The following is a 25,938-nucleotide window of genomic DNA, read 5'->3' as shown; positions in this document are numbered from 1 at the left end:
CTGTAAACAATCAAATGAGAGGCAGGCAGGGAGTGAGTGAAATAGCGGGGAGTTGTGTTGGATGCAGGCTGTTTGCAATTAAGAGTTAAGACTAAGGGGTCGGAAACATTTTCTGATTTTTCAAGGCAGGAAGCTAACACACAGTGTTGGCTCCAAAAATCCACTCTCTCTCTCTCTCCCCCCGCTCCCTGTCACACTAGACCCCACTCCACCCCCCTCTTTTGAAAAGCACGTTGCTGCCACTTGAACACTGGGATAGCTGCCCATAATGCATCACTCCCAACAGCGCTGCAAATGCTGCAAATGTGGCCACACACCAGCGCTGGTAGCTGTGAGTGTGGCCACACACCAGCGCTGTTCCTGCACAGCTGCACGACCAGCGCTGTAACTCCCAGCGCAGCAACTTTCAAGTGTAGCCAAGCCCTGTGTGTGATGTAGCTGAAGGGCTGAGTCACTGAAGACACACCTGATGAGGGCTGCAGCCAACAGGAGGCACCAGGAGCAGAGATTAAGAGTTCGGGATTGCAACAAGGCGACAGGAGGTGCTCACAAGAGGTGAGTGCACCTCATCACAGATTGGAAGAGAAAAACAAGTTTTCCTGCTTTTTTCAACTCCCAGTTGGTTTCTCAGTTTTGAATGAGCTAATCACTGAACTGAACTAGTTGAATAAACTGAAGTGAAGAAAATATTCTTTCTGCATCTGCAGAAGAGGCTATTGCTGTCAAAAGCTGGTTTAACACTTCAACTCTGGTTCCAGGTGCTTAGCCAGTGAATTCTGCTAGTTCAGTAGTCTGACTTTCTTTAAAACCTCAGCAGCAAATAATTACTACTTGAATATCACTTTTTTGTTTAATTTAAATGATTTTTAAAGATTGTAGTAAGTTTAGGCCATAAAAATAGGTTGTCATGATTAAGGCTGCGAGTCTGTCGTGGAAGTCACAGATTCTGTGACTTTCTGTGACCTCCGTGACTTCTGCAGTGCCTGGTTGCTGGCTCAGGGGCTGCCCAAGCCGGGTAGCAGCAGTTTGGGTGTGTGGGAGGGGGATCAGGGCTAGGGGCGGGGGTTGGGGGGTAGTGAGGGGTGCTTACCTGGGGAGGGGACTCCCTGGCTCCCACTGGCATGGTCCTGCAGCTCCTAGGCGGAAGGGCCAGGGGGCTTCATGCACTGCCCACACCCGCAGCTCTCATTGGCTGTGGTTCCTGGCCAATGGGGGCTGCGCAGCTGGTGCTTGTGGTGAGAGCAGCGTGCGGAGCCCCCTAGCCCCTCCGCCACCTAGGAGCTGCAGGGACACCCGGAGCTGGGTAGGGAGCCCCTGCCAACCCTCCCTCCCCCACCAGCTGGGGTCCCGGGCTGCGTGCTGCTGCCCGCCCACCCACCTGCCAGCACCAGCAGGGGTCCCAGGCCGCACGCCACTGCCTGTTCCCCCCAGCACCAGCAGGGGCCTGGGCCATCTCCCCCAGCACCTGTGTCACTCCCGGACCATCCCCCCTAGAGCACCCATGACCCCCTGCCCAGTTTTTTGTAAGGGGTGTATAGTAAAAGTCATGGACAGGTCATAGGGCGTGAATTTTTGTTTGCTGCCCATGACCTGTCCATGACTTTTACTAAAAATACCCATGACTAAAACGTAGCCTTAGTCATGATGTCAGATTTAATTTTAAATAGGTTTATTTTTAAAAAGAAAAATATTTAATTTAAATAAAAAAAATCAGATTTCAATCAAGAAAATCTGTTTTTAAAAAACATGAATCATTGACTTGTATTCACTCTGCTTCTAAAGATTTATATCTTCAGAGCATGGTTCTTCTTTTCTTTTCTTCACTGGGCTATCACTGGAGTTTTTTCTTTCTGGTGGGCATGGACGGCTAATAGGAGGAGGCAACTGTTGCTGTCCATTGTGGCATACTGTCTTGTGTGTGTGTATTTATATACCCCAGTGCCATAGTGCCGGTCCAGGATAAAATACTAAGGGGATATCGTGAACTTAAAAATCACACTTGTCTGATTTTTTTTTTTTACTTATTGTTCCAGTGGACACAAGATCATTTTCACTCAAAAGATTAGAGAATAGTAATTCTGAAAAATATCTTTTCCAGTTTGCTTACTGTGTGCATTTCATAGCCCTTTGCAGTCAGTTGCTCTGCTTCTCCTGTATAGTCAGTTTTTCCTGTTTATGTGGGTTTTTCACATAGAAATAGGGGAGAAAAAATCATTTGAAAACAGGGCAAGTGATTCTAAAACCACAATAATTAGTAGGGGGGCAGGTGTATAAACTGAAATTACTTTTAAGGTCTGTTTTTTATGACTATATTTTGTGATAATTTTTTCAACTCCATGGTTAAAACTACAGTGAATTTGTGTTAAGCTATGTTGCTACCACCACCACCTTGTGGCTTATCAACTTGGGCTGCAAAGCTAAGCAGTATGAGCCTGGTTAGTTGTTTAATGGGAAATAGCTAGGTATTAGAGTAGCATGTTTGTAATATAGTGATGTTGGTAATTCAGTATGTGTTCATCTTCTCTCCAAGTCAATAAAGAACCAGTACCATAGTCCTCTGTTAAGGACAATGCGTGCTAGGTGATTTCATCTTCGTGTTACAGTAAAACCAAGTTACTGACTTTTTTTTGAAGATTAAAGTTCCCATGGCACTTACTACAGGGATAGAAGATCACTCCCAGTGTCCTGCCCAATTTCATTTCAGTTAGGTTATTCCCTATGGTATTCTGGTAGTATCTGTTGGATAAGGTATTCCCTGCCCTGAACTGTGGGATAGTGATGCTAAGTCTCCTCCACTTTGGTGTGCCCATTGTCACACCAGGAATTGTGAGGCTATGGGCATGAATCACACCTTTCCACTATGAGCCATCTCCAAGTTTCAATTTTTCTCCGTTCAGTGTTGTCTGAAAGCCTTTTCCAGCCATTCGAACGGAGGGGAATGCTTTGTTCTGCTCTGCAGTGCCCAATGAGTCTGATTTATGGAATTGTGCAATGGCCAGATAAGTCAAGGTGGGGGAAGCAATGAGAAGAAAGGGAAGAGAGAAAGAAAAAGTTTCTCTATAAGAATTTTTCTGTGTCTATTAATTTGTGTAAAACTTTCTTCTGGATATGTTCTCATTAGCTAAAAAACTCCTAACTACCTTTTTGATTTTGTGTTTGTCAGAATAGACTTGATGTGATTATCAGATCAAATGCAGCCTGATTGATCAGTATGTAATAACAGCTCCGCTTAGACATTAATAACATTCTTTTTGTGGGTAAAAAGCAAGTGTGATTGCTGCAGAAATATGCTGCATAGTTTACTAATCAGATGCTAAAAAATGATTATTTGTTATGGACGCAAATCCTGCAGTCCTTACTCATTGTCCTTAATGTGTAAAGCAGGAATGCAGTATTTGTGTTACTAGAAATCACCATTACACCAGCACTCACTATTCCCATGAAGGTTATTGATATTCCTTGTGCTCCATCTTAAATCCCTGGGAAGGGTGGGTTTAAGAAACATCCCAGAGGTGTCAGGATTTAATGTAGCAATAATTTACAGAGTGATCTGGGGAGGTTAGAACACATTTTGGGTATTCAAAAAAATTATTACATCTTAATTTAGGTTTCATATTTTTCAAAACCAGTTTTTGTGAAGCTAGTGCCTGGCACTGCAGACTGAAGTCCTCTGCTTACCCACAGCAAAAACACAAGCAGTGCCACTGCCCCATCATTGTGCTTCAGACCTCCCCTAGAGGGGCCAGCATACAGGCAAAGGCGGATAATGGGAAAACATTTCACCCCAGCAAACCTTGAGAGCATGTAACTGAGTCAGTAGCTTTGCTACTACATCTAACCGAAAGGGAAAAGTGCATCAGCTTGATGTTTCTGGTAAAATGATCAGCTGTGAAATAGTTAACAACGTTGGTGTTTAAAATATTTACATCAGGGCTTGTCTACACTTACTGGGGGATAGATACGCGGTGTTAGATGCATTGGCGGTCGATTTAGTGGATCTAGTGAAGACCCGCTAAATCGACTGCAGATCGCTCTCCTGTCAACTCCTATACTCCACCTGAACAAGAAGTGCAAGGGGAGTCGACAGGAGATCGTCTCCCATCGACAAAGCATAGTGTGGACCCTGTGGTAAGTAGATCTAAGTATGTCGATTCAGCTACGTTATTTACATAGCTGAAGTTGCATATCTTAGATCGCTCTCCCCCCGTAGTGTAGACAAGGCCTCAGGGTCCAGAGTTAACTCTGCACTGAGATGAATAGGGAAGTTTGTGGATATCAGAGCTGTTGTTTCATGCTCTCTCTGTAGAGACTCAAAGTTGGTGAGTTAATATCATTTTACTGGACCAGCTTCTGTTGGTGAGAGAGATAAACTTTCGAGCTTACACAGAGCTCCTCTTCAGTCAGACATCCCTGTATTGATTACATTCAGTTCTCATTATTAAATTTTTCTTTGCAACCATAAGGGCTGGAGACTCAGTAAAATAAATAAGCTTAGCACCTGGAAGGGCCGGTGCAACCATTTAGGCGACCTAGGTGGTCGCCTAGGGTGCTAGGATTTAGGGGGCGGCATTTTCTTCGGCAGTGACTGTGGCGGCCGGATCTTCGGCCGCCCCAGTCGCCACTGGCATTTAGGCGGAGAGAGCTGGGGCAGGGGAGCGTGGCGAGGGCCGCCTGCAGGAAGTAAGGGGAGGGGGCAGCACGAAGGGGAACTCCCCGCCCCAGCTCACCCCTGCCCCACCTCCTCCCCGAGCACGCCGTGGCTGCTTCACTTCTCCCACCTCCCAGGCTTGTGGCACCTAAGCTGATTGGCGCCGCAAGCCTGGGAGGCAGGAGAAGTGAAGCAGCGACGGCGTGCTTGGGGTGGAGGTGGAGCAGGGGTGCCTCAGGGCAGAGGGGGGAGCTGTCGTGGGGGGAGGGGCCTCAGGGCGGGGGCTCGGGGACGGGGGAGGGCACAAGGTTGAAAATTCACCTAGGGCGCAAAACATCTTTGCACCGGCCCTGGCACCTGGATTACAAATATGCAGCATATTTGGGGAAAATAGATAATTACATTATTCTTCATGTCTGCATAATTATATGTAGGGCCCTGTTTATGGGAGAGGGATACAAAGAATGTGTGAAGGGAAGCAGAAGCACATCATATGAGTGACATGTGACAAAAGGAATGAGGAAGACAGCATGTGTGCAAAGCCTTGAAGGTGGGAAGGAGTTTGAATTTGATGCCAGGGAAGAGACTCTGAAAGTGTGGGGCTGACAAGGTCAGATTGGCAGGAGAGAGAGACAAGTTTACTTAGTGGCATCATTTTGGATAGACTGGAATGGGGAGCAAAGTGGGAGTCGGGCATGCCAGAGAACAGGAGTTGCAATAGTCTAAGCAGGAGAGTACCAAGGCCTGGGTGAGAGGGTTGGCAGCAGTGAAGGAGGGAAAGATTGATATGGGAGAGGTAGAGGAAGAAATGAAAGACTTAGCAGCAGCCTAAAGGGGTATGAGTGGTGAAGGATGGAGAGGTGCCAGGGGACATATTGCAGTTGTGAGTCTGAGGCACAAGGAGGTTGGTGGGATATAGAAGAGGGGGTGTGTGGGGAGAATTTGGGCAGTGAGGGGAAAGATGAGCAGTTCTATTTTAGCCATGTAGTGTTTGAGTTGACAGCACAGTCATCCAGGAAGAGGTGTCAGAGAGACAGCTGCAGATCTGAGAGTGAGCCCAAGCAGAGAGATTGGGCGGGGCAGAGGTAAATTGAAGAGTTGTCAGTGTAGTGATGGTTATTAAAACCATGAGAATGGAGGAAGTCAAATCAGGGTAAGGTACAGAGGCAGAACAGGGAAGGGACCAGGATGGAGACATGAGGAGTCTTGAGAAGGGGGTGGGCAGGAAGAACTAACAGAGTGAAATTGATTATATGAAATGAAACTGGTTCATAGTCTGTCTCACTGGGTGGATCTAATTTGTTTGCCCAGTGCTCTTGTGGTCAGATGTCCAACATTACGGGGAAGAATTTCACACACACTCTTGCCCCTCTCACCAAAAAACCCACAGCCTTGTGATTAATTTAATTCTTGAAAAATATCTTTTTATCTTTGACCTGAGTCTGCATATCAGCACCCTCCACTTCTTTTGAGATCAGCTGGAGGTCTGGGTGCTCCACAAGACTCAGGATCAGCCGCATAGGCTTTTTAAAAAATTGATAGATATCCCTGGAGACAGAACATGGTATAACTTACATCTGGGGATGTAAAAGTTATAAAAACTACTTGACCAAGTATTTACATCGCTGTTTAGAGGAGATTTCAGTTTCAAGCCTCCAGAACTTTGGCTGTCCTAATACAACTCCAATAAGCCTGGCTTTTTATTATTTTTTTCAGATGTTTCCACAGAACTTGTTAACACAGATGTGAAATCAGATGTACAGGTGCAGTATCAGTTGTTAGAACATCAGCTGCAGGAGCCAAAGCGATTGCACTCCCAGCACTTACTATTTTCTAACAAATTACCATGAAAGTCTGTTGTTACACAGCATTGTCTCATTTTCTAGTAGCAGTATGTAAAACCTTTAGAGCCTGGCTGCCATTCTTGACAACGGGAAATGATCCCCTTTGGTGCAGTGGCCTGCTTGAAAAGGTCATCAGTGTGTATTTATTCTTGGCGCCTGCCAAACAGGGGTATGAGAATATTGTTTCTGCACTGAAGGGATACCAATTTCTATCTCATTAAAAAGGGATTTAAATTTTTTTCTTTCTAATGACATTAAGTCATTCTCAGTGGTCACAGTAGTGCAGAAGAAAGAGAAAATGCTGCTGTGGGGAGAGTAGAGTGGAGATGTAGTTAACAGTGGTTTTGTAGTGAGGCTCATTTATTTTGCACCTGGGGGAAGGGAATTTCAGATGCTTATTTACTGGCTGTTTTCTTAGCTTTCTCTCTCTTCTTCTCTTGCCCTCTATTCTTTGTAAAGTTACTGGGCCAAATTCTATTCCCAGAAACTCTCATGCATCTCCGATTGACTTGTCTTTTTAAAAAATGAATGTGTACCACTTGAACATTGTTTAAAGGTCTTACAGTGTAAGGATGGGACATTCAATAAGGACAAATGCAAAGGACTTCACTTAGGAAGGAACAAGCGTACATAATGGGAAATGACTGCCTAGGAAGGAGTACCACGGAAGGGGATCTGGGTGTCATGGTGGATCATAAGCTAAATGAGAGTCAACAGTGTAACACTGTTTGGGGGGAAAAAAAGCAAACATCATTCTGGGTATGTATTAGCAGGAGTGTTTTAAGCAAGACACAAGAAGCAATTTTTCTGCTCCATTCTGCGTTGATTATGCCTCAGCTGGAATATTGTGTCCAGTTCTGGGTGTCACATTTCAGGAAAGATGTGGACAAACTGAAGAAAGCAATAATAATAATTAATAATAATAAAAATTATTAAAGATCTAGAACACATGACCTATGAGGGAAGATTGAAAAAATTGGGTTTGTTTAGTTTGGAGAAGAGAAGATTAAGGGGGGATATGATACCAGTTTTCAAGTACATAAAAGGTTGTTACAAGGAGGAGCGAGAAAAATTGTTCTTCTTAACCTTTGAGGATAGGACAAGAAGCAAAAGGCTTAAACTGCAGCAAGGGCGGTTTAGGTTTGACATTAGGAAATACTTCCTAACTGTCAGGGTGATTAAGCACCGGAATAAATTGCCTAGGATAGTTATGGAATCTCAGTCATTGGAGATTTTTTAAGAGCAGGTTAGACAAACACCTGTCAGGGATGTTCTCTAGATAATACATAGTCCTGCCTTGAGTGCAGGGGACTGGACTGGAAGACCTCGTGAGATCCCTTCCAGTCCTACAATTCTATGAAAGGTGGGCCTCAGGGAAAGATTTGGAGAAGAGGGCAGTGGCCATACAGAATAATTCAGGGAGGGTATTCCATGCATAAAGAGCAGCATTGCTGGAAAATACTGAGATCATTGTGCGGGAGACTGACAAGGCTGGCATAACTGGCAGAGCAGAAGGGGTGAGGGAAGGTGTTTTGACATAAGAGATGGGAGGACAAGTAGAGAGGGGTAGAGTTGTGAACAACTTTGAGTAAAATATTTAAATTCAGTATTCGGCTATAGGGAAGCCTTAGTTTGAAGTTAATGAAGCTTTTTGTTAATAATTTCCTTGGTTTTTTAAAGAAGTGTGGGAGGGAGAACCAAGGATGCCTGCCATGTGTTCTCTTTTTCCAAGTTTCCTTTACAGTGGATGAGGGGGGGGCCCTCCAATTCTTTTGCGTCACCAGGACCTAGAAGCCTCACCCGGATCTCTGTAGCTTAATTAATTCTGACTCCCATGTGCTCTGGGACACCTCTAGTGTTGACGATCTGGTGTGCACCATGCCTCTGAAATCTGAGTGTGTAAGAATTGACTCTGAGGTTTCTGAAACATGGCATGCCCTGCGATGTCAGAAGCCACAGAGCGAAGAGGTGTGTCACGCTCTGTTTCTGTGGATGCTAAGAGTCAGGTGGATGCTGAGAGTCAGTCAGCACTTAAATGGATTGTGACCTTGCTGTGACAATAGCAATTCCCCCATAGTGACTTGTCAGGAGAGACTCCCTGGCAGTACCAATGGCCATTTCTCCTCTCCTCTCCTCTCCCTTATGGAGGAGAATGAGATGTGGCAATTTCTCATTATTCATGTAGCATCTGATTTTTGAAAGTGCTCAGCACTCACAAATTCCAGTGAAATCTATGGGAGCTGTGGGTATTCAGCACCTTTGAACATCACGAAGTGGGGATTTACCCACGAAAGCTCATGCTCCAATACATTTGTTAGTCTGTAAGGTGCCACAGGACTCTGTTGCTTTTTACAGATCCAGACTTACCCGGCTACCCCTCTGATACTTTGAACATCATGGAATTTGTTTTTTAACCAAGCATTCACTGTAATCCTGAAGACAATGGAAAAGGGATAGCTCAGTGGTTTGAGCATTGGCCTGCTAAACCTAGCATTGTGAGTTCAATCCTTGAGGGGGCCATTTAGAGATCTGGGGCAAAAATCTGTCTGGGGATTGGTCCTGCTTTGAGCAGAGGGTTGGACTAGATGATCTCCTGAGGTCCCTTCCAACCCTGATATTCTGTGATTGGCATTCAAAGTAGATTGAAACATTGGACCAGATCCCAGATTTACTCCAACTGAGGACCTAGCCCAGGATGTTCAGCCCATTCCTAAAATAATTGTCTAAATCTGGAATCCCAGACCCTAATCTAATAAATGTGTGTGGTAATTGCTCTGGATAAGAGCCCTTACAGGTTTGAGATTTCTGCTTTGCATTGTTTTATAATTTTTGTTTTAAAAGTTTTGCAAGGTAGATTTCAATTAAAGTAATCTCTGTTGGAAACAGTTGTCATAAGCCCCCTTTGCTTTGCAGAGAGCAGGGCACTGGCAGAATGCGGGCAATCTATCAGAACCATTTCCTTGTGTGCAGTACAAGGATATTTGGAGAGAGTGCAAGTTGCTACAGAAATGTCTACCATGCAGCTCTGTCTCTACTTTCCAAAAGATGACCACCTTCCTTTTAAGGAACTGGCAAGGCCTCATTCCCCATTAATCCATTAGCTGTTCGTCCTCAAGAAGCCCGTCGCTTCTTAGCTCATCAGTAGGCAGCCGTATGATTCTGTCCCTGCAAAGACTTAGGACACATGAATCAAAATAGTTGTGTGATGTCATGTCATAATGGGAATGTGCTCTGACCAATTGGTGCCAAGAATTGTCTGTACAGGGGTGGTTTCCTTTTACAGTCTTTTTAAAGAGACATCATGCAGAACTGCACATGACAATTCCCTTCAAGAGGACTTGTGCCTCCTTTGCATATTTAGTATTTTTTAAAAAGGGGAGCTTATCAGCTAGTTACTGACCTCTTCTGCATAAGCTGATCCACTGGTGAAATTCTGTTTCAGCCTCTGAAGCTTTCTGACTGCTTAAGGATAAGAACTGCCGCTGCAAGCTGTACAGGCTTTTGAAATTCTCCTGGTATCCACAGATATTTTCAGAATAGTTACTGTACAGTAAGAATTAAGATCGGAACTGCTTTGGGCAAAGTTCAGCTGCTCTTTCTGGATCTTTTTGTCATTAAGACGTGGTCTGAAGTCTCTTTCAGAAATTCAGAAGCTGAAGCTGTTCATAGCCGCACATTGTTTCAGACTACTTTTTGGAATATCTTACTTTTTGCCCCCGTGTTTCCATTTTAACTGACTTATTTTCCTGCCCCCCTCCACCTTTTGATCAGATCTGCTCTTTCTTCTTCTCCGATACCTGGTATGATTGACGGCTGCTATTGCTTTGGTGCCTGCTGCAGCTCATGAAGCGTTTTGGCAGTCTTAGAGGAAGCAAGAAACAAAAGGACCAGGGCAGAAGCTCTGAGAGGCGCAAATCTGAACCTCATGGCCTTTTAGGTAGGGAACTTCTGTTACCCCTCAATGCGAGGATTAATTCTTTTTTGGGAGCAGGCATTGTGGCTGTATACAAAAAAAAGAGCAACCTTCTGTTGTGGGTAGATATTAATGGGGATGTTTATACAGTACTTTGTACTTGATGGGAAACCCTAAGTGAATGCCTTTAGTATACATCTAAAAATCTATAAGGAACTAATCTTCCAAAATGATTTCTTTTCAAAGTTGCTTTACAGTATTGAGATTAAACTGTGTGAAATATATCCTGGCAGGCCTGATGACTGTAAATTTCAAACTAGGATTCTCTTACTTTAAAGAGAATTAAATGAAGTGCTAACTTAGTAAATATTTAAATAATATAATTGGTAGTTAAAAAGGGAAATATAAGAGTCTTCAAACTAAGTGCTACCACCCATAGGCAACTGCTGTTTTAAACCACATCTTTCAAGTGTCCCCCCGCAATTTCCAGTACACTTATATTTCACCTTTAGTTAAAGACCAGCCTCCATTAGGTCACTTAAAACAGGTTAATCAAGTGCTGAGTTCTGTTTGGGTATTGCAATGGGAAGCAAATTTCAGGTAAGGTGAGTTGGCCAGGAAGCATGGGGTATTCTGACGTTGGACGAAACATCATGTGTGTTTCCTGAGAACAGAATAGTGCCTCTGCTGATTTCTACCTGATGAACAGCGGAAAGCTATGATTGAGTAGTGGGAATGAATTTCCTGCATCACCTGGTGGTATTGTTCTGCACTGTGTACTTTCCAGTAAAGCTCAATTCTGCTGAGACAAAAGAGAGATACTGACCTCGCACTATGGCACTTAAAAACAGTGTCACTGTCACACTGAATCAATAAGATAAGTACAGAGTTCAGTATGTCTGACTGGCTAATAACCCTGGCCTGATTCTTCTCTCATACTGGTATAATTCAGGAGAAACTGCATTGGAGTGACACTGGTATAAAACTAGTATGAGAGAAGAAATGGGTCTTGTGGGTGTATATGGAAGTGCATCCAGTTTTAGTAACTATTTTTTAGCATCATTTACTCTTTTCAATAAACTCCAAGGTGTTTTTTAAGCTTGTTTTCAATTAATTTGCTCTGTTTTTAAAGTCTTTCTCTTGCCATTGGTGTTCCTTGTTTTCTCTGTTGCAGTGTTGAATATTGTGAAGTATCAGTGTAAATCAAAGGAGATCTAAGCCTTGAGAGTTTCATAGTGGGGTAAAATGTGTGATCTAGTAAAGAGACAGCTAACATTGCCCCCTTGTGCAGGAATGAAGGTACATTAGGCCCACAGAGGACCCAGATCAACAACTGACAGGCAGCAGTGTGGCTGAGTCTGATCTATGACAATTCCAGCCACTGCCTCCCCATCTTCCCTTGGTTGACATTGTGACATAGGGTGTTCAGGGTCCATGGAAAGTTCTAGGGGGCACCTGAAGTCTTCTTTCTGCAGCAGTTGGCTGGCCGGCAGCACCACTTGCTATACCCAAACATACTGTAGCATCTACACTCCCTCTGAATGTAGGCCCCAGGTGCAAGCACCCAACATTAATCCTCCCCTGTGCAGGAAATAATTCAACCTGCAACAACAACAATTGCTATAAAAACATTGTAGATCACAAGTGTTACAGATATGGAGGTTCAAAAAAGAATTAGATAGGAGAATGGAGGATAGGTCCATCAATGGCTGTTAGCCAAGATGGTCAGGGATGCAACCCCATGCTCTGGGAGTCCCTAGCCTCTTGTTGCTAGAAGCTGGGACTGGATGACAGGGGATGGATCACTCAGTGATTGCCTAGTCTGTACATTCCCTCTGAAGCCCCTGGCATTGGCCACTGTCGGAAGACAGGATACTAGGCTAGATGGACCATTGGTCTGACCCAGTATGGTTGTTCTTATGAAACAGTCAAAAGGGAAAAGTACATAAACATTTACCTCCTTATTCCTACACAGTCCCTCTCCCATCTAACTAAAGGGAACTGAAAGGTTTCCGTGGGTATGAAAGAGCATGATGTTTCTCAGTGCTGTGAGTTGTGCAGGCTATAAAACAATAGCTGTCCGTTCTAGTTTCCGACCATAATTACTGTCATTAATCTGGCCGTGTAGCCCACCCTGGTGGTGTAGAGACAGAATTAGATGCTCGTTTACTATGCAGAATTTCCATCCGCAATATTTAAAACATGGCTCACATTTGTTCTCTGTCACTTTTGTATCATGAATGAGCTGCAGGTGTCTTTCCAAAACCTGACCTCAGATCACAAGGGTAGGAAAATAAAGATCAGATGTGTATGTTATACTGGCTTCCTCAGAGTAGCTGCTGCTGTTGTGATCCCAGAGGAATCTGGATTCTTTTCTGGAAGCAGGTTAACGTGTGCGAATGTCTTTTTCTTCAGGATGGGTTAATTTATTAAAAAGCTCACATTATTTTCTGAATTAATCTTTACCAAAAGGACTTTATGTTTATAAAGCACTGGCCTGTACTAAACTCATCCTGAGAGGCACTGAGCACCATCAGCTCTCATATTGGAGACCTTTTAGGACCAGACCCAGTGTTTGTTTTTTGTAAGAACATTTGTAACAAACACCTGTGGTGGCCCATCAGGTGCAGTAATGCAGACTGGTGCATTCTCTTGAGCTTCTTCTGCTGTCGGAGCAGGAATTAATTTTAGAAATATATCCATGTGCTTTTAGAGCAGTGTGATGCAGGTGTAGCTATACAAATACTGTTGGTGTTAATGGGGTTCACGCAGGGGACGCCCTGCTCACCACCTCAAACGACTCATTTTTTCTTATGCTGTGATTGTTCAGACACACAAGGCTCAGCTTCTTTCCCTCATTTTCTGAGTAAAGATGGAAAAGGCCATGAGGTTACAAATGTATCATTTTCCAGGCCAGCTGTCAGTGTGCTGTATTCTGCCACCACTCCTCTTGTTCTGAACTAACTGAACTCAGAGTTTCTGATTTTCCTTGACCTCTACTCATAAAATGCTTTAAAGAAAGAAGAGAGGCCTCTGGCCATCATAAGCTGGGGCATACCAGGGGCTTCTTGCCTCATTACAGAATCCACCTTTAGGACTCCTACAGCTAAGATTATTGTGCCTTTTCTTATGTGCATCATTCAAGCTAAACCCCAGAATAGGCCTAAGCATCTTCTCCCAGGCTGAGAGAGGGGCATAGTGAGGGTCTTGGTCTAGTGAATGGGAGTAGAGAGAGAATTGGGGGATCGCTGGTTGCCCATTTAGAGCAGCTTTAAAATCCCTTTGTGCCAAGTGAGCAGTACAAGGGGGTTAGCGCATGGACCACAATATGGCACATGCAGCTAAAGGGAGCAGTCAGGATAGAGGCTTGGACAGAGCATTGGGAGTGAATGAGGTGTGAGGGAGGAGGAGACACTGCAACTTTATGCATAGGAAAAAGAGAAGGCAGTGCAGAGATTCAGGAAGCAGGGAAGATACGCTCCAAGTACTGGGAAAGGGAGATGATTTTGGCAGCTGTGAGGCATGTAGCTGTAAGAAAATAAAAAAAAAAAAAATGGAGATATACCTATCTCATAGAACAGGAAAGGACCCTGAGGGGTCATTGAGTCCAGCCCCCTGCCTTCACTAGCAGGACCAAGTACTGATTTTGCTCCAGATCCCTAAATGACCCCCTCAAAGATTGAACTCACAACCCTGGGTTTAGCAAGCCAGTGCTCAAACCATTGAGCTATCCCTCATGCTGCTTTTAGCTCACCTGCTTAAGGAAATTGGTGACTGCCTCCCCCCAACCTATCTGTCAGTTACATCGTTGATTGTCAGCTCTTGATACAGCCTGCAGTGTTGTAAATAGATCAGCTCTGTTGCTTTTCTCAAGGGGACAGTTTTCGGCCAAGATGAGGCTAATATCCCTGCCCTTTAAAGGACACCATCTGCTCAGTGAAGGGTTGAACAACACATGCAAAAGATTGAATAGGAGTTTTCCTGCCCTGTCAAACTCCATAAGTGCCCAACACAGAAGCATCTCGGCTCGTAGTGCCGTTGTAGAGACCCCTGCACAAATAGGGAGCGCTGTCTCGTTCCAAGGCAATGGGTCCCAACTATTCATTTGGAAATCCACCAGCTAAATCTCAACTTCTGCCGGCTAGGCTGCTGTATGTTCCTCACCTCTGTATCTGGGCTGTGGCCTTGAGGTTTGCCTTTGTAACTTTCAAGAGGCATAGGCTGAAACTTAACAAGTTTCCTCAGCATCTCTTTCAGTGTCCTTGACTTCTTTGTGCATTCCCGGCCAACAGAACTTATTCATCTCCCACTCAAGGGTCTTACCCACCCACGTGCTCCATGCATGGGATTGAGTGAGCAAGCCAAAACACTTCTCTTTGATATCTTCTCGGCACAGGGAGCTGTATTTTTGGGAGGAGTTTGGCCTCTGAGGTCAACCTTTTCTGTGGGTTTAGATATTCTCTGGGTTTCTGTTTTCTGTTCCCAGTTGATCTAGGGTCCTCCTGTGGCTTTGCTGTGCCCTCTGTCTGTCAGTAATGTTAAGTCTGAGTCTGTGGTCACAGTCAGGCAAGCCTCTTTGGCTGGCTGTGTCTAGAGGTAGGCTGGTTCCCTGGCCCCAGTATAACTACTCCCCAGTGTCTTGGAAGGGACCCTGTCAGCAATCCATTAATTTTACGGCTTCTGCCAATGTCTCAGGTTGATGCTTCAGCACTCTTTAACAATATCTCCATGTCCATCATCTTGTTACCTCTGACTGGCTGATGAACTACATTTTTTTTTTTAAGAATTCCTTTTAGCAGAACTGGAGCAAGCCTGCCCACATTCTCCACCAGCTGTGGAAGGTGACTCTCACCCAGGGCCGCCCAGAGGATTCAGCGGGCCTGGGGCAAAGCAATTTTGGGGGCCCCTCCCATTAAAAAAAGTTGCAATACTATAGAATACTGTATTCTCCTGTGGGGCCCGGGGAAAATTGCCCCACTTGCCCGCCCTCCCAGGTGGCCCTGGGAAAAATAAACATTTAAAAACCTTCTGCATCTCAGCACAAACCCAGTTTTGAGAAAATTTCTTTTCAAGTCACCTTTACAAGGTATCACTGGTTCTCAGCATCAGCTAGTGCTAAAAGGCACTAAAGCTCATTAAAAAAGTTGGACAAATATTTTCCGTCAAAACTTTTTTTTGGATCGAAAACTAGGGGTTTTTAAAAAGCAGAAAAAATCACGGACAATGTCTGCTTTCCTTCAAAATTTGTTGTGGGTTTTTTAATTGAAAAGCTGAAATAAGTCTGCCAAAACCTGAACATGATTTGGGGTTTCAAAAGTTTGTGGCCAAATATTTGCTGCTTGCTGTGTTTGATTATTTAAAGAAACAATACAAAAATTCTGCTTAAAAAAAATCCAAAACTTTTGAATTTTAATGGAGTTAGATGGCTTGCCTCCTTGATCTTCTCCGGCAAAAGCACACACAACAACAGACAGACAAAGACTTTCCTCTCTCCCAGATTTGAAAGTATCTTGTCTCCTTATTGGTCCCGTTGGTCAGGTGTCAGCTAGGTTATGTGATCTTCTTAACCCTTTACAGGCAAAAGAGGAATTCACCCTTAACTGTATGTTTATGACACACTCTAAAAGCTTATCAGATGTCACTGCTCAATCTGACAGAGGCCCTAGTAAGCCAGAGTTCTTCCAGCCCTTCTGGAAGGGTGGCGTCTTCGGTCAGAAGGACTTGTCTGCCTGCTGAATCAAAAGAAGGCCCTGAGTCAGTTTAAATGTAGACTTTTTATGCCAAACATCCTTTTTTAGTCCGTTGGTCTCTGGAAAACCTAGTCTGAACCGGTTTATGCAAGCGTCCCCAGGCATGGTACCTCTCTGGAGGTCTTTACAACCTGAGTGATTCACCTTAAATCACCATCCAATGCTTTTAGTTCCTGGAGGAGCTGTGGTATCATTCCCCCTCACTCTCCTCCACTGCCCCAAGTTGCGTACAGTCCCTGGCCCACAGTGATACATACACCATTCATAAGCTTAATACACTATGTATCCCCAGAGATACTGCACAAGATTGCAACATATGTCCTAACAACCTAGTATGATATTAGTCTCTTTTGTAGCTGCATCATATTGTTGACACATTCACTTTGTGATTCACTATAATCCCCAGATCCTTTCCAGCAGTACTATTGCCTAGCTAGTTATTCCCCATTTTGTAGTTATGCATTTGATTTTTCAATCCTAAGTGTAGTACTTTGCACTTGTTTTTACTGAATTTCATCGGCTGATTTCAGACCAATCCTCCAATTTATCAAGGGTATTTCAAATTCTAATCCTGTCCTCCAAAGTGCTTTCAGCTCCTCCCAGCCTGGTGTCATCTGCAAATTGCATAAATGAACTTTCAACTCCATTATCCAATTGATTTATGAAAATGTTGAATAATACTGGACCCCTGTGGGACCTCCTGGACACATTTCCCCAGTTTGAAAGTGTATCATTGATAACCATTCCTTGATTACTGTCCTTCAACCAGTTTTTCACCCACTATTTCACCTACCTGCACATGACTGAGCCATAGAAGGCAGGCCAAGCACATACTTGGCTAAAATAATGTAGAAATAATTTGTGGTTAATCTGAAGAATAGAAATACACTATTTTTCTTCTTTGCCGAAGGAGTGACTCAGTGATAGGTCAGAAGGAGGAATGTGCTCATGCCATCCAGCAAAAGTAACAGTTTCAGCCAGATATCTAGGCACTGGGACAGAGGCTGGGTGAGAAGCTGAGGGTTAAGGTAAGCAAGCCATATTTAGCAGGTGCCCCCTATGAGACTGAACTCAGGCCAGTGGGCCATTCAGGCTAGGCATAAGGAGCATACAGAAGCCTGTGTGGTTACAGCTAAAGCTGGGTGATTTTTTTGTTCAATCAAAACAACATTTAAGAAAAAATGTGTAGACAAATGTTGTTTCATTCAACTTTTGTTTTCCACTTAAAGTCTTTAAAAATGGTTTTTATTGAGCTTTTCCTCTCTTGGGCTTTCCTTCTCCTCGCCTCCTTTTCCCTCTCGGGGCGGGGAGAGAAAAAGGTAAAGAGGGAGAAAAAGGAGGCGGGGTAGAGGGGTAACAACAAATTGAAAACCTTGGAGGCTTTTTTGGTTGTTTTGTCACCAAGAAGCAGAAAAACAAAAACAAACAAACAAATAAAAACCCCGCTAAACATTTCAAATGGAATGAGAATTTTTTAGAATCCCTGACCCATCCTGCTCCTTGTCCCCTGATCACTCCCCCTTTCCTGTCCCCTGACCGCCCCCCCCAGAACCTCTGCCCTATCCAACCCCCCTCCCTGTCCCCTGACTATCCCCGGGACTCCTTGCCCCTTATCTAACCCCCCCAGCCCCGGCCGCTTACCCCCGCCTCCCAGCGCCTCAGCGTGCGTGTTGAGAAGCGGCCCTGAACAGCACTGCACCCGCGTGGCTCGGAGGGGGAGGGCTGAGCTCCTCCCCGCTCAGAGCCGCGTGGTAAGGGGAGGAACCACTCGGCCCAGAGCTTGCAGCCCCGCCCCCTTAACACACGGCAAATTGCCCCACTCCCTCCCCCCGAGTGGCCCTGAACTCACCAGCAGTGCTGCCTAGTGCTCAGGCAGGGGTGTAGCAGGTTGTCCCATCTTGATGTCTCCCCTTCCCTCTATAACACTGTTCTGTGGGGTCTGTCTCTTCATTTGTGGCTCGGTCCTCCATTCAGGTACTGCATGCCAGTCCACCCCTTCTGGGATGTACCAAAAGAAAATTGTTTTGGTGCCTGACTAGGCATCGGTGCTTTCTCCTTAGCCCCGGGACTTGGGGTCTGGACCCTTGTGTATTCAGGATCTTCTCCAGCTGTATTCTCTTCTCCCCTCTCCCTCCCGAGGAGTAGACTCATCTGGTTGTCCCACCTTTAGGAGTTGGTAGAGGAACCCAGTTCCACGCTCTCCACCAGGCTCCAATCCAGGGTCCTACAGTGGTTAGCTATGTTCTGTTCCTGGGGGTGCTAAATATCTTCCTCTGTGGATCATTTCCTACAGGAGTTCCCCTTTTTCCCCTCGGATGAATTAAAGAAGTGACCCAAAAATAGTGCGTGACCCTCCCAAACAGTCACCAGTCTCTGCCTTGCAGGCTTGGTCAGGGCAGTGTGGTCTAATCTCAGGCAACACCAGCTCCTGGGCTCTTGCTTCCCCCATTTAAGCTCCGCCTCCATCTTGTGCAGGCTTTGCAGGTGTAGCCAAGTGGAGTTGGCTAAGCCCAGAGCTGCTCTTAAACCTTCTCTCCCTCCCCCAGCAAAATTCAATAGCGGGGAAAATGAGAGGTTGGCGCACTGTGCATCCTTCTTGTGAGAGCAGCAAAGAGTCTTGTGGCACCTTATAGACTAACAGACGTTTTGGAGCATGAGCTTTCGTGGGTGAATACCCACTTGGTCGAATGCATGTTGTGGAAATCTCCAGGGACAGGTATATATAAGCAAGCAAGAGGCAGGCTAGAGATAACGAGGTTAGTTCAATCAGGGAGGATGAGGCCCTCTTCTAGCAGCTGAGGTGTGAAAACCAAGGGAGGAGAAACTGGTTCTGTAATTGGCAAGCCATTCACAGTCTTTGTTTAATCCTGAGCTGATGGTGTCAAATTTGCAGATGAACTGGAGCTCAGCAGTTTCTCTTTGAAGTCTGGTCCTGAAGTTTTTTTGCTGCAGGATGGCCACCTTAAGATCTGCTATGGTGTGGCCAGGGAGATTGAAGTGTTCTCCTACAGGTTTTTGTATATTGCCATTCCTAATATCTGATTTGTGTCCATTTATCCTTTTCCGTAGAGACTGTCCAGTTTGGCCGATGTACATAGCAGAGGGGCATTGCTGGCATATGATGGTGTATATTACATTGGTGGACATGCAGGTGAATGAACCGGTGATGGTGTGGCTGATCTGGTTAGGTCCTGTGATGGTGTTGCTGGTGTAGATATGTGGGCAGAGTTGGCATCGAGGTTTGTTGCATGGTCTGCAGATCCAGACTAACACGGCTACCCCTCTGATACTTCTTGTAAGAGACTCCTTTGGGCATAGTAAAAGAATGTAAATGAAATAGAAGAAGAGAATCCCATTGCTCCTTTAAGGTAGCTACAACACTTCAGCTGCAGAGCTCTTCAGTTCATTAACAATTTTCTCTGTTGGTTTTCATGATCTGCTGAGCTGACAATGATTTCAGAAAATGTGCACCAGTGGCTGATCAAGGCCAGTTAATCTTGCATTACAGAGAACTGCAAGACTCAGGCTTCTGAGAGGCTGGTTGTCATTAGGAATAAAAAATGGTGATGAACCACAGTGAAATGTATGAAAGCCTTTTCTCCCCACAATTCACTTTTACAGATTCACCTCCGTGCTGCTGCCTGGAGCACACTACAAGCATAAATGCTCTAACTTGAGGGTGTCTTGAATGTCAGGAAAAGGATTATTCCCATGTAGCAGTCAAATGAATACCTTCTGTTTAAAGAACTAACTTAGGGCCTGCTCCAGGAAAATAGATTCATGCACAGACCTTTACTACTTAGTCTTCTTGTGACTCCATGCTGGAGTCAGGGTCTGTGAGTATAGATCAGGGGTCAGCAACCTTTCAGAAGTGGTGTGCCAAGTCTTCATTTATTCACTCTAATTTAAGGTTTTGTGTGCCAGTAATACAGTTTCATTTTTAGAAGGTCTCTTTCTATAAGTCTGTAATATATAACTAAACTTAAAAACCCCAACATATATGTATATGTGACTTATTTTTGGCAATGGAGGCTGAATGTTATTTCTGAAAGAGAAGGAAACAAAACCAGATCCTTGGATATTCAAACCCAGAGAGATTGTGAAACAGAGGGAGATCAGGTAAAGGGGTATAGACAAGAGAGAATGAGTGTGATTTAAGAGATGGATAAGGAGCATTTGGAGCAAAAACACAGAAGGAGGAGAGGTATTTATTGGGAAGATGCATGAAGGAGATAGATGCACAAACAGAAAGGAGATAAGATTTGTGTATTCCTCTGTATAATGATACTTGGTCCTTTTGAAGTGTAAATGAATGAAGCTTCACAATATCCCCTGTGAGGTTGGGAAATTTTATCTGTATTGCAATAGCACCTAGAGTGCCCAGTCGAGGATTAGGACCCCATCATGCTAGACACTGTACAGACATATAACAAAAGTTAATAATAGAAAGAAGTATTATTCTTATTTTACAGATGGAGATTCTGAGATTCCATAAAGCTAAGTAAGCCTTGAAAAGTTCTGCTTGCTTGCTTACCCAGGGCCAGTAAATATATTTTTGGGGACTAGTAAAATATCATTAGGCTGTTGTTTTTTTCTGTCATCATTATGGTAATGATAAAAGAGAGGCTGTTATATTTTGTGCCTGTGGTGATAGTCATGAAAAGTATCTTGTATGGTGGGGTCTACCTCTGACCTCTCAAGTCAGAGGTAGAGCTGTGCATAGAACCCAGCCATGACTATCAATTTCTACTTCTGACTACTTCCTCCTTCCCCATACCTTCTCCTCACCCCTTACTTTCTGGTATATAGACTAAATATCTGATTGCCTTTTTAATGAATATATTGAAAGGTAAAAAGGGTGAAGCAAAGATGGCTTGAACATGAAATCACAGTTTGAAGAATGGAGCCTGGGGTTTTATCACACAGAATGCCATAGGATCAAAATGTATGCTCCAAGAGCCAGTGGCATTATAGATTTTAATGAATGTCTGAGTTTATGGGCTCATCCCTATTCTCTAGTTCAATGCTGGTCTCCCCCCCACCTTTGTAATTTTCAAGGCCTCTGACTTCCTGATGAATAGCTGTTTTAGAAGTTATAATTTCTAAATCAACCTTGTGTTTGCTTTGACCATACTACACCAAGCCATTGTTTGTTTATAGAACCTTTTCCATGCATCCGTATCATCATGCTTTTGCAAGGAACTAAAAGTACATACAAAAATTTCACAAACTTAACCATTTCCGTAGCCTAAAATCCCACACGCAGATAGCATTTATATTATTACATACTTTATTACATTAGAAATCTGTGGTTTTGGATCATCAACTCCCTGTTCATGGCTCCAGTGAGCTGTCCAAAAGAACTATTTCACAGCATGTTGTTAAAATAACATGTGTTAGTTTTATTGAATCACCAACCCTAGGAATTTTTTAATTCAGCTACTTTTCACAAGTGTGCTTTCACCTTTATTCCTGTTCAGATTTGAAAAAAGGTCAAGGACTTGTAAGCATAAGAAATTCTGGCAGCCAGGTTTAACTGCTCCAAATTGTCTTGAGTATTTTATTCTTACCGAAGAGTTGTGCTGAAACCTAGAGCCTTCAGTCTTTAGAGGTGCAGTACTGGTCTATGAGATACTGCTGTGCCTTTGGCACTTTTGGTTTGTATGGTAGAATTCTCACTGCAGGCAAAGGTCACAGAACCTTAGTTGGCTTTAAAGACATAGCCAGGCAGTGCATCATACTACTTTGTAAGTCTATTATATGGCTTCAAACAGATTCTTGCATTCATATGGTTCCTTTTCCTACAATCCTTACTTTGATGAAGCAATTGGGATGTTAGCCTGAGGAAGGACAGCAGTACTCTCCATCATTTCTTCAAAGATTTTTCATAGAGTCAGAAAACAACCACCATCCCCTGGCATCTTCTCGGGGTAGTGGTGAGGAACCTGTAGGGACATTCAAAATGACAGCAACTGAACCATTCATTTTTTCCTAACAGGCTCCACCATCCCCACTGTTTTCAGTATGGGTAGTGCAACAGAACAAAATAATACATACAGGACTCTGGGAGCAAAATCCTGTCTTTTTATGCTGGAGAAATGTCTGAAGAGAAGCAGAATGGTGTGTAATTTCTCCAAGCTGTTCTCCCAGCACACAGCATCATGGCCAAGAGTAAAGGGGAAAGTGGGAGGAATGCATAGTAAAGTGCAGCACACCACAGCATGCGTCCCAGAGATGCTAGGCCACACCCCCTTGGAGCCCTGAAGTGTCAGACAGTGCAGTAATAGTCGGTATTCTGCCCTTCTGCTGTAAAAGTGCACTAGTAGGGAAGAAGCTTACTGTGCCCTCCACTCCAAATCACCTAAATATCAGAGAGCAAGACTTGGCCTCTACTGTGCATTCTCTCATTCACAGGCTGGGAAGGAATTCAAGATCTAACACTGTATTACATGCAGTGCAATCCGTGGATTGTAGATGCCAAATCCTTTTGCAGAATCAGAGAAACAGTAAAACCTAAGGGGAGACTAATGGCATATAAACCAAGAATTAGTGTACAGAAGAGCTACGTCAGGAGGTAGGTCTTTGAGATACAGCACAATTCAATTTTATTACAGATTTTTATATGGATTTATTTTCCACACAAACTATTTACCAAAACTCTATACAGCATTACTGCATGTCATACAGTTACAAATAAATAATACATAACCATAGAACGAGAGGCAAATTTTAAAGGGTAGAGAGAAAAGAGAGAGTACATTTTCAGACTTGAAATGAGAGGGAAAGTCAGATAGATGCAGAGACAAAGGAAGCTTGTTCCAGATGCTAGAAGCCTGAGACAGGATGGTTCTTGCTCCAGTAGCAGCAGAAGTAGAGTTCAGAGTCAAAGGATGGTGCCAGGATTAAGAATGGACGTTGGAAGCAGATGGAAAGTCTGAGTTGAGGAGGGTGATAGAGAAGTTGGGATGATGTAGGATGCTCTGTTTGTCCAAGAGACACGGTTATGACTGGATGCAATGGACCTCAAAGAGCTGTTCCAGTAGCCAGGAATTACTGGAGTGTGAGAATGTGCTGGCTGTGCCGCTTTTCCCCTTTGGGTGGCGCATATCTGGCTGTGCCAGTCCTGTGCCACCCAGGGATTCTCTAGCACTTGGTGAATCCTCAGGCAGCCAGTGAAGCTGGTTTTGCAGCTGCTTTGCATCAGTGGACTAATGCAAGGCGGCCATCATTGGAGCCCAGATCTGGGCTACATGTTCAACGTGAAGAAGAATAGGCAACACTGAATCATTTGTATTTATTGAGATAGCAGCCTCTCATAGGTCGAGAGAGAGCATTGCTTGCTGGGACTTGTACAACCTGCAAAAGGCACCCCATATTAAAAGTTGCATTCTGTCCCATTTCATGCAAATTATGTGTCCCTGGGGGCCCTGGAAGATGGCTAATGCAGCCTTAGCTGAGCAAAGTTTGGGTGTTTCTGAGCCACTGTCTCACACAGATTACTATTTGGATTCATTTACTAGCTTCAAGAATTGCAGTGGGACTTGGTTTGTATCAGCTAACTGTCACTATAGCAACTCCTCACTTCCACCAGTCTGTATACTAAAAATAGATCACCTTGATCCCAGGGAAAGAAATCAACGAAAATCAAAGGGGCCCATGGTATGTGAAAGATGTAGACTCAAGTGATTGACATCAGGATGGAGCAAAAAGCAGTTTAGCATTTGAAATGTTATAAATAAGCTACACTGTAAAATGAATAGCTGAGAGGAGCCTGTTTAAGTAGGAAACCCCAGCAACATCATTGTGTTCTGAGTACAGAGCATAAATCACCTTTTATTGGAGTAAAAAGTTTGCAGTTATTACTGAGCATATGGGGGACACTGATTAATCTGTGGGTGCTGAATAGATTTGTTGAGAGATATAAAGATCTTATTACTCGAGTAGTCAAATCTGCAGCATTATCAATGGCCCTGGTACCCTCAATATGCTTTTGTGTAACGTAAAGTAAATTATCACAATCCCTACTCATGGATGGCACTTGTATTAATGGGGGCTTATTACCGGTCTCATCCTGAAAGATGCAAAGTCAAAGGTGCCGAGTATCATCTGCTCCAATTGAAGTGAATGGAAGTTGAGGGTGCTCAATACCTTCCAAGACTTACATCCAGTCTGCTACTGGGAAAGTCCAAATGATATTGGTGGGTTTTTTCCCTTCTGTCCCAGTTAGGTGCTTCAGACTGAATGCAGTATAATAAATCTGGTGCTTGAGGATATTCAGGATGCAGTTCGGTGATTATTTGCTGTGAGGACAAGGTAACATAAAGTACAAACCTTATTCCAAAGTTAAGAGTTTGCAGCACAATCTGGAAGTGTCTTTGATGGATGAATGAAATGACTAGAAGAAAGAGATCATGGACTGTACAGTGGACAGTTGTGGGACCCTTAATGTTGATTTTCAAAGTCACTGGGAAAGGTCCAGAAGACTGGAAGAAAGCAAGTGTTGTGCCAATATTGAAAAAGGGTTAGTGGGATAACCTGGGTAAATATAGGTCTGTCAGTTTGACATCAGTCCTGGGCAAGTTAATGGAGTGGTTGATACAGGACTCGATTAATAAAGAATTAAAGGAGGGAAGTATAATTAATGCCAATCAACATGGGTTTATGGAAAATAGATCCTGTCAAACTGACTTGAATTTTTTTTTTGGATGAGATTACAGGTTTGATTGATAAAGGTAATAGTGTTGATGTAATATACTTAGGCTTCTGTAAGGCATTTAACTTGATACTGTGTGACATTTTGATTAAAAAGCTAGAGAGAAATAAAGTTAATATGGCACACATTAAATGATTAAAAGCTGGCTAACTGTGATAGGTCTTAAAGTGTAATTATAAATGGGGAAAAATCATCAAACAGGTGTGTTTCTAGTGGGGTCCCACAAGGATCAGTTCTTGGCCATGTGCCATATATCATCTTCTAGGTCATTAATTTAAAAAAAAAATCATCACAGATAAAATTTGCAGATAACACCAAAATTTAGGGAGAGTAAATAAAGAAGACAGATCACTGACAGGATCTGGATCACTTGGTAAGCTGGGTGAAAGCAAACAGTATTTGTTTTTCATATGGCTAAATGTATACATCTAGGAACAAAGAATGTAGGCCATACATACAGGGTGTTGGGGCTCTATCTCTGAGAAGCAGTGACTCTAAAAATATTTGGGGCTCATGGTGGATAATCAGCAGAACATGAACTCCCAGTGCTACACTGGCCAAAAGGGCTAACGAAATCTTTGGAGGCATAAAAGGGGAATCTCAAGTAGGAGTAGAGAGAATATTTTACCTTTGTATTTGGCACTAGTGCGACCGCAGCTAGAATACTGTGTCCAGTTCTGGTGTCAACAATTCAAGAAGGATGTAAATAAATTGGAAAGCATTGAGCGAAGAACCACAAGAGTGATTAAAGGATTAGAAAACATGCCTTATAGTGATAGACTCAAGGAGTTCAATCTGTTTAGCTTAACAAAGAGAAGGTTAAGAGATGACTTGATTTCAGTCTATAAGTACCCACATGGGAACAAATACTTAATAATGGGCTTGTCAGTCTAGCAGAGAAAGATTTCACATGATCCAATGGGTGGAAGTTGAAGCTAGACAAATTCAGACCAGAAATAAGGCGTACATTTTTAACAGAGTAATTAACCATTGGAACAGTTTATCAGTGGTTGTGGTGGATTCTTCATCACTCACAATTTTAAAATCAAGATTGGATAGGTTTTTTTTCT

General features: G+C 43.7%; 1 protein-coding gene across 14 annotated transcripts in view; it reads left to right on the top strand.

The window, feature by feature from the left end:
* The window catches only part of PRKAG2 (protein kinase AMP-activated non-catalytic subunit gamma 2), a 361,996-nt gene that overhangs the window by 156,466 nt on the left and 179,592 nt on the right, over window positions 1-25,938 (top strand). Inside the window, exon 1 of one of the 14 annotated variants that reach the window (XM_039524133.1) lies at window positions 10,271-10,429. The exons of the other annotated variants lie outside the window; for them this stretch is intronic. Within the exon in view, the coding sequence (XP_039380067.1) occupies window positions 10,336-10,429 (94 nt within the window). The 5' untranslated portion in view covers window positions 10,271-10,335. Of the gene's footprint in view, window positions 1-10,270; window positions 10,430-25,938 lie in introns of those variants that run through there. 14 annotated transcript variants of the gene reach the window in all.

This window comes from Mauremys reevesii, linkage group 2, assembly GCF_016161935.1.
Source record: "Mauremys reevesii isolate NIE-2019 linkage group 2, ASM1616193v1, whole genome shotgun sequence".
Taxonomy (NCBI): Eukaryota; Metazoa; Chordata; order Testudines; family Geoemydidae; genus Mauremys; species Mauremys reevesii.
Note: the sequence above shows the minus strand (reverse complement) of the source record. Positions and strands in the feature narration are given on the sequence as shown.